Genomic DNA, 18,637 nt, shown 5'->3' with positions numbered 1-18,637 from the left:
ATGAATTCTCGCTCTTCACGAATTGGTAGATAAATTCAGAATAAACACCATGAAAAAACGACTGAACAGGTTTTGCAGAGAATATATTCGGATGTTTATCATTTATTTGACATATATACAAAAACTACATCGATTTTATATCAAATAATGGATTGACTCCTCGGGTAGATTCTAAACAATCCAGTCTAAAGATGGCTGCCTCCGTAATCCCCGCATGGTGTAACTACAGTAAACCCGCTTAATTCAGATCAGTTTTATCCGGATTTCTGGATTTCATATGGTCCACTTCTACATGAGAAATCCAGATTTATACATCATTAACATAAATTTATCATAAATTATCTAAAATATGTTTACACGTGCCTTTATCTCTAGACATGACGATGAAATTATAAATAAGATAATTTATAAACTATTGTGCAATCGACAAGATATAGATCAAAATAATGAAGAATCGTAGCACCATGTACTCTATACAAAAGGAATAAATTCGAGTACACGGAACACAGAATACACGTAGAGCACCTTTTGTGTCATCGAGCCAGACAGTCTGCTTGGAGTTGAATTACTCAGACAGTGTTGACATATTTCCCATACGTTTTTTTGTTTATTACACAGACAGGATGTACTATGGGTTGATTTCATTTAACGTATTGTCGAATTCAGTTGAAAGCAAACATTTTCTAAAGGTTTATATTAGATTATTTTCCGCAAAATGAAACTAGATGCGGCAAAAAACATATATCAGTGATTACAGTAACAGATCCGGAATGAAATACATGTAATTAATACATCAACTACATCAATTATAGCACGTTTTATTTTTCAAAACTAGGTCAAATCATTTTTCAATTCTCTTTCAAACGAGGGAAGCCATTACACTTCTCTGTTCAAACAAACTGGTGAACATGACACAGAATCAGATTTATGTAACGTTTAATGAGACACAGGAAATTATATAAATAATAAACAATTAGACAATACACTGGAAATACAAGACATAAAGGACAAAAATAATGAGAACTAATTATATGTAATAATCATTTTATGATGAACGATTTGAATGAGTTAATAATGTTCTAGACACCGCCTCCACTTCGATCAACTGTGATTCGTTTTTTGTTGATTTCCTCTCCGATTAACTTATCCACCACTCCGAATCGACTCGTACTCAACACTCCAGTTCGGATGGCACTCATCATCTACAAATTAAAGCATTTTCAGTGTGAAAAATAAGATGAATGGTTCAAAATTCAAAAGGGTCGACATTTTGTATCATACTTGTTTACTAATGATGCGAGTGCAGTGACAGACAGCCACGGCTAGAGGGAAAACTAATTAGCTTAGCTTAAAAGAAAGGGCGATTAAACCTCGAAATCAGGCAACACATCTCAATACATATTAGCCTATTAATACATACTTATACTTATAGACTATGCAAGACAAAATTCTCTTAAGATTTATGCAGTAGATTGATATTATGATAGCAGTATCAATGTTTATTGACAGTGTTTTATTGGTTGTGGTCGATCGAAGTGCATGTCCCATTTCCAAATCACGTGAAACTATGACCAAATAAATTGACGTAGAAAAGAGCTTTCGGTGTTCTTAATTTGGAATATAGAAAATGTGAGAGCGAATTCAAACCATTTCCGTAAAAGCCTCGGGTGAAAACATCCTCAATTACAAAAACACCATACACTCAAAATGCTTCGGGTTTAACCATGCGTACACATACTGAGACATGCATTAGGACTGTACCTCACCTGTTGCGGTGAAATGTTAAGTTTTTGATGTTAGTCTGTAATGTATATCTTTTATTGTAGTATGATTCACGTCAAAACCATTAAAAATGAGACACAATTATTCTGGTTAGCCTGACTATACATCGACGAATTATCACCCTTAGATACATGTACATAGTTAGAATAATATGAATCCAGTAATTCTACACGCAACACTGAAACCGGTTCTACACTTGACTTAATTCATTTCATTTCATTTCGTTTATTGTAACTTTGTACAAAGTACAGTATACAAATATCGTTCATGTAATACATAATATAATAATATAGTGGCAATACATACATACATACATACATACATACATACATACATACATACATACATACATATATATATATGTATGTATGTATTGCCACTATATTATATTATGACTGAGGTTGCCCTTTTCATCAAGACAGGTATTTATAAACTCCAAATTTGATGCTAGACTCGCCTCTCTGATGAAACTCTCAAGAGGTCTTGCACGTGATGTCATAGTGCTGCAGTCCAGACCCCGAAATTGACCCCTAAATCCGACCCTGGTTCACATTCAATGTGTGAACTCTTGAGTGAAATCTTAACCGGGAATTTGTACGTGTAGAACTGGCTCCTGGTGAATTAAGCCTAGCGCACATCGACACTGCGATTGGAGACAACTAGTTGCAAGGCAGTTTTTGGCGCATGAGAGGAACTGGCTGGATACGATCAGTTGCTTAAATGTGTCGATGTGAGCGAGCTTACGATTGGTAAGCGTCAATCTATCTCCAGTTCCAGCCAGTTGCCCATGTTCTACTTTTGAGCAACTGGTTATACTCAATCGCAGTCATATCCGTCGATGCGCGCTCTGGATCTCGACGATCGACACGCGCCATGCAGTTGCTGCAACTGACCGGTTGTAACTAGATTTCGATGTGCGCGGGGTAATCGTTCGGTAGCAACTAGTTGTCTCCAATCGCAGTGTCGATGTGCGCTAGGCTTTAGATCGACATCGAATGAGACACACAAACAAACACACGATAATAGATGTTACTGTTTAAAATCTACCATTACGTTCTTAAAAATCAAGACTCATAATCATTAAAACCGGTATGATCGGACACGGTGTCCACTACGTCTTGCCAGGGTTAATCAGGACGCGTGTAAGTAGAAGACAAACTATGAGTGATAGTTTAACACTGGCAAACGAGACGTGAATTCATAATAATGACAAACCAGTGATCGAAGATTTAGACCGATGATGATGATGATGATGGTGCAGTCATCAGCTCCTGAGCTCGCTCATATTTATTCCAGTTTATAATCTACTAACAAAACGATACAACACTCAATATAAACCATCAATCATTGGAACAATAGCAACAATACTTTCCAAAGACCTAGAAGCTTACTCTACTGGCGCCTAGGGGATCATCTCATCTATAATCAGGCATTGAAATGAAGGCAAACCACTTATCAATAGCATGCTTTATTGAGAACTAGAGCCAGTTTCACAGTTCTTTTTACAGCTGCCAAACTGGATCCAGTGATGTATATTACCTGCAGGAATTCACCCATATCTATTTGTCCATTGCGATTCAAATCAACTTCATTCAATATTTCCCGTAGCTGATCTTCAGTGACGTTTTCGCCAACTTTCTGCAGCGTGAATTGACACAAAAATAAGTTTTTGTATCGACGAATTTCGATGGTATAAACAATATAAGAATTAACAGGGAATTTATAGAATATTCGCATTAAGCTAAATCATTACAAACACTGCAATTGCGCAATGTATTGATCTTCACTGAAGGAAGGCAGTAAATTCGGTTGATGAAACACTGAATCCATGTTGAATCGATAATATAAAAACCCACAGTAAGAACGAAAATTAGAGTCAAAACGTTGAAATAAACTACAAGGATAAGCTCAAGGAAACAGTATTCTACTGCCAGGTACACACAACAATTACCTTGAAATATGTGCGTAGATCATTGACTGTAATATAACCCTTGTTATCGGTATCCAACATCTTGAAGCGTTTCACATACATGTTTAATTCATCTTTCGTGAAGTTGATCGGCACATTTTGAGACAGCGCTTTCAATTCCAATCCCATCTCTTTAGTGAGAAAACGCCTCGCTCTTTCCGTCTCAAACTATAGAAAACAAACATCAAAATCATTCAACCAGACTCGACCTACGTTGCTGATGTATTTAGCAATGCTGAGCATTACGTATCATTACGAGAAGCGAAGCCCTTCACAGGAATATATGAACTAACCTTTATGCGAGCTTTATCCCAGTTGAGTTCTTTCGACATGATGTCGATTATTTTAGGAAGAGATTCTTCTGCGGCATGTACATTTAGAAATGCTAATCTCGTCCGCCGGGCTAAAATATCAATAGCCGTACACGCGTATTCACGCACAGCATACACCACCTGTACAAATATATACACATTATAATAGAAACACTTCAATCAAACAGGTTCAACAGTCGTCACTTAACTCAGATTCTATCCATATAAAGAGTTCAAATTAAATCATTTTTAATATTTCAGCCCTCCTCGAATCTTGATGCGAGATTGGGTGAAACTGGTTCCTAATGAACTATATTTACCTCAGCCTCTAAATATGGATATTCTTCATGTATTCTACGACCGGTTACTGGCCATCGTTTACCGGTTAAATTACACATCTTCGCTATTTTGAACGCTTTGTCGCCGTAAGTTGTCGCCAAGTGTTCAGCAACCTGCGCATTAAAAACAAATATACATGCACCAGGGGGTTCTTATATATCGGAAATTCCCTGATTTTTCCAGACCCTTGACAAAAAGACCCATATTACATCATAAGGTATCGTCAGTTGGGGCTGTTTCTGCTGAAGAGGTTCCTTGTACCACTTATCACCAAGAACAACAAGCCATTTCAAGACTTTTCCATGACTTCAAGAAATAAGTCAGAATAACCCCCATTTCCCTTGCATAATTCCAGAATTCCCCGATTCCAAAGAGCCCTGATGCTATTTTTCAATACGCTCAGTAAGGTGTCAGGCTGTCAAATTTCTTACCTCGCTTTCAAGACCAAAATCCTGTACTAAACGTATGAATAATGTTGGAGACCATTCATGGGCGCCATCTAGTAGTAAACCCTTCGTACGGCATCCAGATTTCGGTTTTAGATCACAAACTGTTACAGCCTTATCGACTGTTTCTTCAGCCATGTGTCTATAAGTCGTCCACTTTCCACCTACAATGAACAGCAATATGTGAAATAATTTTCAAAGGTAGAAATACAGTGAAACCTGCTTTATCCGAATATCATCACTTGATTTAAATGAAAATAAAACCCTTTGCTATCGATGAGTCTTGTTTACTCATTTATCTAATGAAGCTACTTGTAGTGAAAGCTCAGTATTTCAAATAAAATCAGTTAATCTTCAAACTACTACAATTTGGCTTCACTCTTTTTCATTTCATACCAGGTAAACACGGCTTCCTTATAAAACTCTAGATAAGATTTATAACTGTATTGTATTACATCTGTTAGTTTTACCTGCAATAGTGATCAATTTGGATTTACTGATTTCTATAATGTGGTTTCTGGCTATGGATTGAGTATCTTGTTTATTCGGGTCACGGACTAATGGACGAATTCCGCTCCAAGCTGACAGTACATCACCTCTTCTCACTAGAGAAATCATCATTTCATTCAAAATACATATCTAATATCAATTTTGTAAATGAGATAAAAATGTCAAATTTTGAGGAAGTGTCTGCATAACTTTCATATCCCGTAGACTTCTACTGTTTATCTCAGTTAACTATTAATTCAGTGGTTTTGTAAGAAAATTTTCATCCTTTATACTGCCTACACTTGGTTTCTAATTTGGTAACTGCTTAATTGGGTGAAAAAAATCCAGCTTCCAACTGTACCGATTAAAGGCGTAGTAAGTCGAAGGGACCCTGGATATAACTAATCGATGAACATACCTTGTATATCTGGTGAAAGGTAATTTTTTATTTCATTGAGGATGAATTCGATTTCGGATTCACGCGGTTCAGGATTATCAGTTATCCCGCATGGGTTATCCGTTGTACCTAGAACGCAAACAAACAAATCAAACTATGAGATACTGGCGAGGGATATATATGAATTCATTAGTATTATCACAAAACTTCAAAATTCCCAAGTATTTCATAGCTGATTTTTCAATTTTCCCAAATATAAATGGGGCTAAAAAGTTCCAGTTTTGATGAATATCATTAAGAGAAACCCACAATATCAATTGAAACAACTTTAATTGTTTTTTTTGTGAAAAGATACCATCATTCTACAGTGGCGCCAACATTTTAGAGGGAAGTTACCCCGTACTGCGGAAATCATGAATCACGTACCAGCCATGGTGACATTAAGCCATGGAAGAAAGAATATCACACGACCATCACTCGTAGCTGGATCTAATAAACCCATTTTCTCCGGACTGTAATATTCCGGGAGCACGACGTGAACTCCAGAACTCGGTGAACATATTCTATCAGCATTCGAGTCGTCCATCAATCGAATTTCATCGGTGTAAGGTCCCGTAGCGTTGATCACAGCTTTAGCTTTAACGTTGTAAACTTTACCTGAATTAACAAAAAATATCTCTTCATTTTAAAGCACAGAAATCACTTCACAAGTTAGATAATCCAACTTTCCCAAAATCGCATTTTTTATAAGCTCCACGGAATCTTTCAGCGCGAAAACAACTGATTTACACATCGTCTACCGAACAATTCTTCACACAATTCTTACCAGTTAATCTATCTTTGACTTTAGCACCACAAACTCTCTCCTCTCCGTTGTCGAGCCGTTTTTTAGTGATACTTTCGCAAACCGTGTGGTTGCATACAGTCGCTCCCATTCTAGTAGCAGTTAATGCTATAGACAGACACATCCTGGCGTCATTATGCTGGCCTATATCATCAAACAATAATAATAATAATCCCAAATCAATCGCGTGAAATTGAACGAAGCGACCGACGAGGATAGATACCGGTAAATATAGTAGACTTACCGTCATAATATACAATAGCACCCACTAATTCATCTCTTTTTAACATAGGAAATAATTCTAATGCCTTTGATTTCGATAAATAATAACTCGTTTTTAAAACTTCCTTCCCGGCAACCAAGTCGTATAGCTTAATACCGAACCAATAGTATGGAATCTGCCACCATCTATAGAACAGATTTATAGATTGTATTGGTTTCTAGAGTTTTCATCGCATGTACGGTAAATCCATCCTCCCTCGGCAGGGATTTGAACCTGGCGGCATCACCGACTTTTTGCTATGGTAGAGTCAGAAGATGCCATCAGATTTCAAATCCCCGTCAAGGGAGGATGCGTAAAAAAATGCTTCCATATAAAATTCTATAGTAATGTATATAATATTGGAAAACTAGATGACTTACTTGTATACTGGTAACATGATCGGTAACGGATAAGACAAATGCGGAGCTATTTCAATGAGATTTGCTCGTTCAGCGAGAGCTTCTTTCACCATACGATACTATTATACAAAATATAAATTTACAAAACTATAAAATGTTCTGAAGAAATGCAGGGGTCAGATTGCTCAGACTTCCTCAGCCTTACAATTAGCATTTGCATATTTCTTAACAACAAAATACCAGGATTTTTCATTTTTCCTTATTTTTCTCATGTCAAGGTACCAGTAACAAAGGGATCACAATCTAGACGGATTGAATATTTAACACAGCTTGCACATTCTAAGCTCCACCGTATACGGCATTGAAAGAGATTAAAACAGTAAAACAGACACTATTCTAGAATTTTCACAATTTTTCACATCAATCTGACCGCTTGAAATGAGATGTCTATTTATGATGAAATAAGAGATGAAATTTACCTGTTCGTAATCGAGGTTAAAGAATGCTTTTTGAAGATATCGAACTCCTCCGTGGATGAGTTTCGTACTTCTACTACTCGTACCAGCGGCGAAATCAAACTTCTCAACAACAGCAGTTTTTAATCCTTTTGACAAAAACCATATATAAGAACAATTAATAGATTATTACAATCTCAGGGATTCAAATAACGCAGCATTCGTTAAGTGAGTTGAGTTAACAAAAATACAGCGATTTTAGATTGTCGTAAGTTGTGAAAGCTGCATATACTCCGCAGCTCAGCGACTTTTAAAACATGAACCCAGAGAATTTTCACATACTTACAATTGGTTTTTCACACAGTTTTTCATGACAGAATATCAAGATTTTCACACTTTCGAAATAAAATTTCCCAAACTCGAAGCAGATATCTATTTTTCAGATTTTCACCCATGACGTTATCGTCCTAGCTACGGCTTTCATAAACAAACCTACCGCGACTAACGGCATCAAGCGCTACACCCGAGCCAGTGGCGCCACCTCCAATAATCAGTACGTCGTACTCTTGCTTTTCGAGATCTTCGTAATGTTGGGCGCGTGTTTTTAACGGAGCGATGGCGATCTCTTTCTGTGCAGCAGCAGCATGCACGTGCGCAAGGTTTTTCTATATTCAAATTAACACCATTCAATGAAACTCATTGAAATAATAATAAACAGCATGAAAATGAATTCTAAAAAGCCGTATTCAGAAAATGAAATTTAGATTGGCCATAGAACTATGATGGTCTTAAATCTAAGCGTACGACTATGCATAATGTGTCCTGGGTCCTTAAATAACTCAGGGGCTTTCAACAAAGGAATCTTGATTGCCCCAATTTAGGACTTCAACCTCAGTAGCTCAGTAGGATAAGGCACGAGGCTGCTGCATTCAGTCCTGCTTACTGCTAATGTCGGCAACACTTCTGTTAGATTGTGAGGTTAAATGACTAATCCATTCGGGTTAAACTGAGATAAACCAACAAAACCTTTTAGTGAAATTGGGCCTGTGCGGACTTACTTTAGACCTCGCATGTTCTTGATAATATGGATAACCAATACCGAATGCAGCCAGTCCACTTCCTACACCGACACCGATGTAAGCCAAACGTTTTAACAGTAACCTGTTCCTGCTAGCACTCATTGTTTTAGTATCCTACAGAGTGAAACAAAAAAAGACAGTAATTTTATCGTCAATCATTCGTATTCACATTGAAATAGGCTGCTCATAATAACAGAACATCGACTGTGCAGCACATACTGCAGTATGTGAAACCGAGCAACAGCTCAGTATATACCATACACTGTTTAATGAATTATGAACTGCACTGTTTGTTCTAGGATGAATGCGTGTTTATATCATGGTCCATAAGTTCATCATATGAACCACAAATATGCATTATCACGTCAGGGTATGAATGCATGGAATCAGGAATGAGAGAGGAAGAGTTCAATCAGAGAACAAAAAGTGTCACCAGATATAACCAGATCGAGCCCTGATAATTGATGTATCTAGTAACTCTATTAGGCTAAATCTACATTATTTTTCTCCGTTTCTTTTTGCATCATTTGAATTCAATTTAACTAGTTTTCGCTCCTTATTTATTTTTCTCCTTTCAAGATTTTAAGTGGAAAATATGGTACTCGAATAATTAAAATTAAAAAATTTTTTTTCTTTTCCCTTCCATTGTAAAATACCTGTAAAATTTTAAACCATATTTTTCATGAATAAAAAAATCTAATTACTCCAAGACACAAAAAAGGGCCTTAGGTTTTAAACTGTCTACAAATTGTATCATAAAAAATAATGAAAAAACTGGTAGGCCCAAACAAAAATTTACTTTTCATATCAAATTTCAATGAATAATGCCTGGAATCATTCATTAAAAACATATGCTGCATGATTTACTGCTTTCAAACTACAATCTCTATTTTATGACTGCCTATGTGTATTCAATGCGAGTGAAATAACCTAATTCTAATTCTATATTACAACACAGAATAAACAGCACAAGTCGGATAGAAGTAGAAAATTGTGCATATGAGTATCCTCTTGTAGGCCTACTTTTGACTTGGATTGGATTTGATAAATATTAGACCAAATAAATGAAGTTAACTAGGCCTACCAGTATTCCCCGAGCCATATACAGCTGAACTACAGCTGTAGTTCATATATTTCATTATTATCTATAAATTCGAATTCAACAGACCATTGCAGCATTCTCCATTGGTTTCACTGACAATGGGGGGAGGTGGCTTGGTTGCGGTGTAGGCCTAGTTGTTGGGGGATATAGCAATTACTGAGCAACAAGGAAAAGTGAAAATTCAAATGGTTCACTCTTCTCACTCAATCCCCTTTATCAACGAGGCAAAACCAACTCAACTAGTACAGAATCTGGACTTCAGTTTAATCAATAGAATAAATAAATCAATGCATAGGCCCATATCTCATTTGAACTAGGCCTAGGCCAAATCTATAATGGAATCTTTTGAAAATTAGGTATCTAGGTTCAGGATTAGGGTTTCGATATGGTTAGGGTAGGTTTAGTAGGGTCCGTTTTACAGGGATAGAGTTAAGGTGAGGTTAAATGCTATGTATATAAGACATATTTGGTTTTCACACTCACAGGACTCGGTGTTCTAGTGGAAAGACACTGCCCAGGTTTGAACACTGCTCTATTTTCTCTCGTCTCTCTTTCTCCACATTTCCCTTGAAATTTCTGAAGTCACGCGCCTCACAGAGACACAGTGTAAATTGGAAGCCAATCGTAGCAAAAGTTGGCAACATACGCATAGCTTAAACAGGAATAATGCTGCATCACTTCAGCAAAATATCACCTGCCTGTTCACCGAGAACCTTTAGTGTTAGTAATCGCTATCGCGAGCTCTTGGTACACGCAGCGCTGCGAACCGGCCACTGATCAGGACTGGGTGAAATGCTGATTGAGAAACTGATCATGAGATCGAGAGCTGAGGAAAGCATGATGGAGAGGACAGGCTGGGCGAGGAGGCCGGGGGCAAGCGAAGCAAGCAGCACAAAAAAGGAAAATTATTGTTGTTCTAATCGTAACGTTTCATTCAAAAAAATAGAAATTCTTACATCTAGCCTATCCAGTCAGTAGGATTGGATTAGAAATTTGTCACGCATGAATGTTCAGGCGAGTATTTAAATCCCTGACTCCCTCAGTCACTAGCAGTAGAGAACGGACAGTAAAAGTACATAGAAGTAGCGTTGGGGTCAATCCTGGTTGAGAAGTGTCAAGTGTAAAATACGGCTGCGGCCTCGATGAATATTCCAGAAAGTCTAAAGAACGGCTGCGGCTTAGGTGAAATCTAAAATACGGCTGCGACTTAGTTAAGTAAAAATTACGGTACTGGTTTGTGTTGGATAAAGCACGGTTATGGCCCGATGATATTTCGCCGCGGCCACGGGTTGAGTGAGGTGCGTTAAATTCTCATCTGAACCGGGCGTGAAAGGAACACTAGAATTCCTTTATTTCATTTCTTTATTTTTAAAGTAAATCATTGATTCCACCAAATTCGAGCGAAAGAGAACTTTATGAGACGGACCGTCATGACGGGAAAAGGTGCCCCGCTCCAGGGAAAACTGACTTTTTTGAGTCTTATTTCTCTGAAGGGGATGGGATTTAGAATGATATTTCGCGAACAGTTAGTTAATAAAAACCATTCATACATCATTAGCATAACTTTGTTTATACAACCTCGGGGAAATACTGCAATTAAAAACAAACCACAATCAGCCGATTTTTCGACTGAGCCATTTTCAAAACTTGTTTTTCTTCTGAGATTCGTCCGGGAGATTCGTGGGTTTTTTGTTCAAACAAGTAAACCTATCAAATTGCAGCTTTTAATCACCATAGTTACTCAGTAACATCATGGAAATGGTTGCCAATCAACAGAATTATCATTAGTATGACGCTCGAAATGGGTTAGCAAGGTAATTCGCTATTATGTCGACTAAGAAGCCACCCTTACGTCTAGAGGGTGAGCAGAATTCGGTTAAATTACCGCCACTGAAAAAGTCCAAAGTTGCACGAGTTAAAATCGATGAGAACAAACAGGGTACGCGGAAAAAATATCAGAAACTCGACGCTGGTTCCAACAGAAGGAAGACAACTTTGCCACAAAGAGGAGCACGGAAAAATTCCCGGCGAGGATCGAAAGCCGTTCAACTGGTCGTCTATCCTATGCACCCGTACAGCAGGCGCAATGCTATTTGTTTCGGTCTCGTCGATGGAAAGAAACAAAAGAAGGGTACCGGTTCTGCAGCGGGTGAAGTTACTAAATATGCAAATGAAAGCAACGACCAAAAGTCAACCAAAACGCCGTCCAGAATAACCGAAACAAATCAAAATGGAAAGAAGAAAAATGGAGGGACTCCGAGATGTTTGACACCAAATTGTTCTCGCCATGAAAAAATAACGATCACTGCGCAGCAGCGTTTAGGTATTAAAACGGAGTTATCATTGATTATCAGATTTATAGACGATAAGACAACTTTTATTATTGATTGTTTTCAGCATTTCGAGAAGTATTTGATCTTTTTGATAAAAATGGCGGGGGTACAATCGATGCCGAAGAATTGGACCAGACTCTGCGATCTGTCGGAATAATCCTCACGCCTGAAGAAATAAGAGATGTTCTATTCAATATCGATAAAGATGGTAGGTAGGAGCTAGTCAGTGATTATACGCATATTCTGATACGTAATATCGTATTTCTATGACGGTCAATTTGATGAACTCGTAGCTTTTTTACAGGCAATGGCGAAATAGATTTCAACGAATTCCTTGAACTAATGACAAATACAGAAAGGTTCCTCGAATCTATGGGTGTGTATATCACATTACATTAAATTCATTACACTGAATTGGAAACGTATTCAATATGCGCAAAATTATAATTGAAATGTACGTTACATGTGGATAGAAATTTCAGAAATTGTGGCTATTGGTGATTTAACATATACAGCTACTTTAAGATTTCGAAATCAATCAAACCAAGAATTAGACTACGAAGCTATGAACAACGCAATGAAAATGCTGAACTCTCCTGAGAATTGCATTTAGAATTGCATTTAGTCATTTAGTAGCTTCGACTAAGGAATGCTTGGGTGTTATTCGATTCTCTTTCACTGTTTTGACAGCGCTCTCTCATGTCGATTATTCGAAGTATCCAGAATTGAAGGACAAGAACAATCGTGAAGTACTTCTTTTTGAAGCGCTGACTCATTTTATGAAGAAATCAGCTCTTCACTCGATGGACGAAATTGTTGGGTAAGAAGAACAGACGCAATCAATAGTGAAACCTCTATAATTATCATTATTATCATAATTTTTATTTCAAAAATATTTCAGATATTATAAAAGCAAATATAAACGCGCACCACATGTAGTAAGTCATTACGCAGCAGGTGCCAGGTTGATAGGTCTTACCGAAAAACAACTTGTCCAACATTTGCAGACACTGAAAGCCAATAATGCAGGTTGGTATCAACTCAACTTTTCATCACTACAGCGGTGTTTCACTATTAGAACCAGTTTGACCCAGGCTTTTGTGATTATTTTTCAATTAGGACGGAATGAAAATAGTCCATACGCGCAGCCGTTACATATAGTATTCAGTGCTAAAGATTTGGGAAGTCAATTTAGACCCCAATCTCGAAGGCGGGGACGAATCACTCTTACTGTCTTAGCAGCCAACAACACATCGGAAGGAAAACACCTCGAACCAAGGGTAACTGTTGCACCTAACATTTTGTGCGATTATGATCTCACTGCCAAATTAGGATGTTGGAACAACTTTCAAATATGGCATATTTAATCAATTTTGTGTCAAGTTTGCTCGTTTGTGACCCGTTTGCTTAATTTCGTACATGCAGCATAAATCTCAAAATGGTCCGAGCCATCGTCGGACACCAGGTGGCCAAGATACATATCGCTGTGAGAAGAACTGGGCAAGTCAACGGGCGACACATACATCGGTCGAGTTACCCGGTATCTACCTTAAACAACTCGGAGATTTCGATAAACTCACCGCAGAAGACCTCAACAAAATAAGACAAAACGTAATCGTCGAATTTTTTACATTTTAGACCTATAAACAATCTGAAAAATGTAATAATCCCAAAATATGATTTGACAGGTTTAAAAGATAGAAATACGATGTTATTTGTAGGTTTCATTAGCAAAGAAAGCGTACAGTGAGTCAGTCATGGACAAGAAGTTGACGATGACGCTGAAACATTGGTTTGACCTTGAAGCAGATGCAATTGAACGCCCTTCCTTAAGGGATTATTTTCGCACGGCGTTTCGTACCTATTCGGGGGTGAGACGGTCATTGATGGACCGTATCACATTACTACAAGACCCGTCAAAAATTCTCAGTCAAAAATCAAGCGTCATCAGCACAGTAACCGAGGAATGCGAACCAATCTCAACTTTGAGTACTTAAAAACTTCGAATACGATACGATTTTCTATTAATAACATCAAACGTAGAATACAAAAATTCAATCAACATTTAGGTAGTGTTCAAGTTTTGTGTTGAATAGAATCCTGAGGAGCAACAGAATTCTGTTCAATGTCTTTCGTTTCCTCGGATTCTACATTGTCTTTAATCTCATTAGATTCGGTATCTATTTCAGCAGGCGATGTTCGTGCGCTATTTAGAACTGTATCTTCCGATGACATAGTCGTCGGTTCGGGTTGCGTCATCGGAAACGCACGATTCGCCGAAGATCTCGAGGATTTTGTTTTACGCTGTTTTCGCGCGCTAGCGTTTTCTTCGCCTTCGCTTTCATCGTCTGCATCCATAGCTCCTGATACTGCCGTTACTACATCCTCCCTAAAGTCACCGTAGAAACTATCATCATCCAAATCAACATCTTCAATTATATCCCCGTCTTCATTTAATTTGAGAATTCCCAATTCCTCGAAATCTTCTTGACCTAGATTTTCAATGTATTCTTCTTTCTTTCTCCTAATTTCTTCCCTCATTTGTGTTAGTCGCTCTTCGTTGATGTTGAAGTCCCTAAGAAAATAAATGCTTTCATTTTACATGCTTTCATAATCCGATCAGTAATTCATATTAGAGTTTAGGGATGAAATCCTACTTGAGATCTACAAATGTATCGACTTCATCGTCCGAATCACTGAATTCCATTCCGCTAGCGTCCTTCTTAAATGCTTCAGTCAATGAATCTAGCTGGTCATCTGACAGCGGTATAGCCGCCATCTGAATAACAAAAAGTATGCTTTGAAAGTTTTCTGCGAATGAAGTCGCAAGTGTGTATGACAAATTGATTTTGAAACCCGACCTGTATAGCCAATTTGAAATCCTCCTCGCTTAGAGTGGTTGGTCCTAATAACTGACACGTTGTAAATATTTCTTCCAACCCTAACTGTTTTTCCGCTATGTATTTCATAAGGACTTTCAACGGATCTGCTTTGTACGATGTGTTTGCCAATTCTTTCAGTATAATAGCGTCTTCTTTCCTCACGAACGGCCCGTGTTTTACTTCAAGATTTGTCTTCGTGCCTTTTATTTCCTCTAACAAAACACCGAAATCGTAAGTAACCGGAACTCCCTGGAATAATATATGAAATAACTAATAAACAACTAATGACTCGCGATGACTAAAGCTTGTGACGTTAGGTCGTTATGTTTGTTTGGTCGTTTGGCCGAAAGGTTATAAGCGTCTTCGCTTTCTAAATGTCAGCAAATCAACAAACCACTTCGCAGATTGACTTTTCTATTAATTTCTTTTATTCATTTGATTTAATTTAAGATGTTTCCTCGATATAGATGGACTAATTTACCCCGTTACCCCGTTACTCGAGATCTCTACAGATACCCTTATTCCTACTTACGTCGATATCTACTTTAACGACGCTTGAATTCTCCGCAAGGGCTTTCAGCATCTTCTCAGCACCAATCGTAGAAATCGGGTTCATTTTCAACTAATTCATGAAATTTAAAATATACAAGATAGTTTCTGCATGATACTCATAGATAATCTGTGACAGTCAAAGATAATCTGTGACTAGTCCATAAAACATGTAGAAATCTATCAGCGATTGATTTCTGTGATGAACAAGAAGCTTATCTTCGCTCTGACGAATCGGATTCATAAAACACTTATACTCGAGGTGGCATGCTTACCTTGAGTACTTTAAGTGTTTTATTTTCCATGAGTCCTTTAGTCAACGAATTGACGCCAACTATACCGATGCGATTACTCGTCAAGTCTAGGTCGACGAGTCCAGTGCCGTCTGCTAGGGCTTCTCCGAGCGCTCGTGCCCCCTGGTTGCCAAATCCATTCCAGGCTAGGTTTAATCTCTGCAACGTATCATTCTCCTGTGAAAGTAATACCCCGATAAATGAAAATAGAAACAAGCAACTAATTATCGAGAGTAAACGAGTGCATAAAACCATTTCATTCAAACGCGCTGGGAATCGAGGTCCCTACCTTCAAACCTTTTGCGATGGCAATTGCACCTTTTAATCTGATATGGTTCCAACTGAGATCTAGTTCTTCCAATGAGATATTTTCACCTGAAACACGCGTTGAGAAGTAAACGTAGCTGGGCAGCTATTTGTGAAAACGTCTTTAAACGTCAAATCTCATTTTCTATGCTTATACCTAATACTGAGCCGATGTGTTTACCACCGATTTCACCGAATTCGTTATGACTCAAATTCAACGATCTTAACGTCACATTTTGCTGAATGATAAACAGTTAAATTTGAATTCGTTACGATAATACGAGTACATTTACATAACTTTCAAAACACAATCATCATTCAAACCTTTAAGATTGCAGCAAACGCTTTGGCGTCTTCTTCACAGAATTTATTTCCTACGAAGATGAAATGGGTTTTACAAAGACGATAAAACTAACGAATCCGTCTTCGATGAAGTTTTGAATTTTTACCGGATACATTGATGGATTTAAGTCGTTGATTTGTAGTAAGTAGATCATTTACTGCTCGGGCGCCGTAACTTCCTAAATCGTTGTTAGAGAGATTCTAGATATAAACATTGAAGATATCAGTCATTTTATAATCAAACAATTTATATATTTATATATTTTTTTTATATATTTCATCTACCAGATAAACGATGAAAACATTTTCTTTCAGCATATCTACCAACTGATTTAAACCTCGCTTGCCAAAGGAGTTTCCCGATATATCAAGGGATGTTACATGTGTATTATTCTGCAATAGAAAATGAGGCGCGAGTTTCGTAAAGATTTTCCTTATATTTGATTTGAACTGATCGGTTACCGGCTGCTTCTTACTAAGAGAGGGATACACATCGCTTTCAATTCGTTCACCTCGATCGCCATATCGACCAATCTCATTTCTGTTTTCTTACGATTAATTTGTTTGATGAAATGCGACGAAGGGACCACTCCATAACGCTTACACGCGCCTTCATACATTTTACAACTATCACTCGGATCTTTCTTCTTTATTCCCAACATTTCGTCTTCTACGAAAAAAGTAATCAGGAATTTCATTGCAAATATTGTAACCTCGAAATCGTATGAGTACTTATTATTCAGACTGCCTTCTTAAACCGACAAGGCTGAGCTACGTCAGTACTTACAGTCGGATTAGTTAATTGTGGGGCAGAACGTTTGAATATGTTCTATTCCACATTGTGTAAATGGTCAATATGAACATTAGTACGGACACAATTGTTATCAGGATCATAATTAGAATATTTTTATAAGATCCCCGTGAACATGATATCGGTGGATTTATTCAGTGTTGTAGGTCGTACTTCGGTCAAATGGTTAATAGTTTTGAATACCGATAACAAAAAAAAACATACGATTTTGACACAACCTTAAAGATTCTATATTTTACCCATATGGATAAACTACTGCATTCAACTTTCAGGAAAATGATTATTCAGAACGAATTATGTTTTTAGAGTAAGCAAGATTCGGGGTTTGATTTTTCAATCAGTACAATGACTAAGTTATTTCGCTGAATATGATATTCATTGAATGTTACTTTTAAAGGGGATTTTCTTACCGTCCATATCGAGATCTGTATCACTGTTCTGTAAATCTGAGTCCAAACACTTTTTCCGAAACAGATCCATCGTTAGTTTCCGCTTCTCTTCCGAACGTTTTTTCAAGTTCGGAAAATTGTAGATATCCATTATACTTTTACCTGTTTTTCTGCTTCCCATTTTGCTATATTGTGATTACGTGTAATGTACAGATTCCCATAAACTCCTGTATCTTCAGTCTCTGGTACATATCTTACTATTTCATTACAGATCTTTTCAATGTGGCGTCAACACATTAACTGACTTATGTCTCATATTCGGCCTGCACTGGTCACGGTTATTTTATATCCTATAGTATCATACTGCAGTAATTATTACAATCCGTTGGTCTAAGGATTATGTTCTTCGGGTTTTACTCGGGCACGTGGCCCGGTGGCCTCTACTAATACTACCCAAATAATGGCACAAACCCTCTTGAATTATTTAATCGTCACATTGAAGATTACACAGAAATGAAATTAGTTTATTGTCTATTTTACAAGTGTAAATCTAAATAGATTATCACACAACAAAATCTGATTAAACAAAAATGGATTATCGATGAACCAGGACCGAGATGCAGTCACGATCCAAAACGTAGATTAAACAATATCATTTCAAAATTGAATTTATAACTAGAATATCATACTTTTTTCTCTGCTTTTATTCAAATCAACTAATTATTACTAGCCTATGTATAAATTCACAAAATCTCTTATACTGTTTGTCCTACTGCTAAGTACCTGATACATCTTAAACTGATGTAAGTAATTATGCGCAATGTCATGTTTTAATAATGCAATGAAATAAATTTCATGTATCAATCAAAATCTATATTTGACACATCATTAGTTTCAG

General features: G+C 37.3%; 3 protein-coding genes across 4 annotated transcripts; 1 reads left to right on the top strand and 2 right to left on the bottom strand.

Annotated features, from left to right (window-relative positions):
* Positions 1–70: 70 nt before the first annotated feature.
* On the bottom strand, positions 71–10,929 carry LOC141905789 (glycerol-3-phosphate dehydrogenase, mitochondrial-like). 2 transcript variants are annotated; one of them, XM_074794823.1, is made up of 16 exons: positions 10,791–10,929; positions 8,712–8,846; positions 8,150–8,318; positions 7,678–7,802; positions 7,220–7,317; positions 6,822–6,985; positions 6,560–6,721; positions 6,160–6,390; positions 5,755–5,862; positions 5,318–5,452; positions 4,833–5,011; positions 4,383–4,514; positions 4,045–4,203; positions 3,734–3,919; positions 3,322–3,420; positions 71–1,202 (listed from the first exon to the last, which is right to left on the bottom strand). In XM_074794823.1, the coding sequence occupies exons 2-16, from the start codon at positions 8,832–8,834 to the stop codon at positions 1,080–1,082; spliced, it is 2,193 nt and encodes a 730-aa protein (XP_074650924.1). In that variant the 5' UTR covers positions 8,835–8,846; positions 10,791–10,929; the 3' UTR covers positions 71–1,079. The 2 variants fall into 2 exon arrangements, with proteins under 2 accessions (XP_074650924.1, XP_074650932.1); XM_074794831.1 differs by lacking the exons at positions 8,712–8,846; positions 10,791–10,929 and having other exon boundaries at positions 8,000–8,263.
* Positions 10,930–11,661: 732 nt separating this feature from the next.
* On the top strand, positions 11,662–14,185 carry LOC141915355 (EF-hand calcium-binding domain-containing protein 3-like). The gene is made up of 8 exons (XM_074806849.1): positions 11,662–12,157; positions 12,232–12,375; positions 12,472–12,543; positions 12,858–12,987; positions 13,069–13,196; positions 13,287–13,447; positions 13,593–13,778; positions 13,889–14,185. The coding sequence occupies exons 1-8, from the start codon at positions 11,662–11,664 to the stop codon at positions 14,162–14,164; spliced, it is 1,593 nt and encodes a 530-aa protein (XP_074662950.1). The 3' UTR covers positions 14,165–14,185.
* Positions 14,169–17,920, bottom strand: LOC141909333 (uncharacterized). Its single transcript, XM_074799749.1, has 12 exons — positions 17,761–17,920; positions 17,016–17,209; positions 16,825–16,932; positions 16,647–16,740; positions 16,522–16,571; positions 16,355–16,436; positions 16,181–16,266; positions 15,874–16,068; positions 15,582–15,671; positions 15,029–15,298; positions 14,825–14,946; positions 14,169–14,742 (listed from the first exon to the last, which is right to left on the bottom strand). The coding sequence occupies exons 1-12, from the start codon at positions 17,918–17,920 to the stop codon at positions 14,244–14,246; spliced, it is 1,950 nt and encodes a 649-aa protein (XP_074655850.1). The 3' UTR covers positions 14,169–14,243.
* Between the last annotated feature and the right edge of the window lie 717 nt (positions 17,921–18,637).

The sequence above is a fragment of the Tubulanus polymorphus genome, chromosome 1, assembly GCF_964204645.1.
Source record: "Tubulanus polymorphus chromosome 1, tnTubPoly1.2, whole genome shotgun sequence".
NCBI classification, from domain to species: domain Eukaryota; kingdom Metazoa; phylum Nemertea; class Palaeonemertea; order Tubulaniformes; family Tubulanidae; genus Tubulanus; species Tubulanus polymorphus.
The sequence above is the reverse complement of the archived record's forward strand: the minus strand, read 5'-3'. Positions and strand labels throughout refer to the sequence as shown.

Excerpts from the sequence above, each read along its gene's own strand:
- LOC141905789 (XM_074794823.1), bottom strand. The coding sequence starts at position 8,834 with ATGAGTGCTAGCAGGAACAGGTTACTGTTAAAACGTTTGGCTTACATC. Across the intron at positions 5,863-6,159 it reads GCTTAATGTCACCATGGCTG|GTACAACGGATAACCCATGC; the intron begins GTACGTGATTCA and ends TTTGCGTTCTAG. Across the intron at positions 5,012-5,317 it reads CAAATTGATCACTATTGCAG|GTGGAAAGTGGACGACTTAT; the intron begins GTAAAACTAACA and ends TGTTCATTGTAG.
- LOC141915355 (XM_074806849.1), top strand. The coding sequence starts at position 11,662 with ATGTCGACTAAGAAGCCACCCTTACGTCTAGAGGGTGAGCAGAATTCG. Across the intron at positions 12,544-12,857 it reads AAGGTTCCTCGAATCTATGG|CGCTCTCTCATGTCGATTAT; the intron begins GTGTGTATATCA and ends CTGTTTTGACAG. Across the intron at positions 12,988-13,068 it reads TCGATGGACGAAATTGTTGG|ATATTATAAAAGCAAATATA; the intron begins GTAAGAAGAACA and ends AAAATATTTCAG.
- LOC141909333 (XM_074799749.1), bottom strand. The coding sequence starts at position 17,920 with ATGGGAAGCAGAAAAACAGGTAAAAGTATAATGGATATCTACAATTTT. Across the intron at positions 17,210-17,760 it reads TACAGATCTCGATATGGACG|AAGACGAAATGTTGGGAATA; the intron begins GTAAGAAAATCC and ends CTTTTTTCGTAG. Across the intron at positions 15,672-15,873 it reads AAACACTTAAAGTACTCAAG|TTGAAAATGAACCCGATTTC; the intron begins GTAAGCATGCCA and ends TTCATGAATTAG.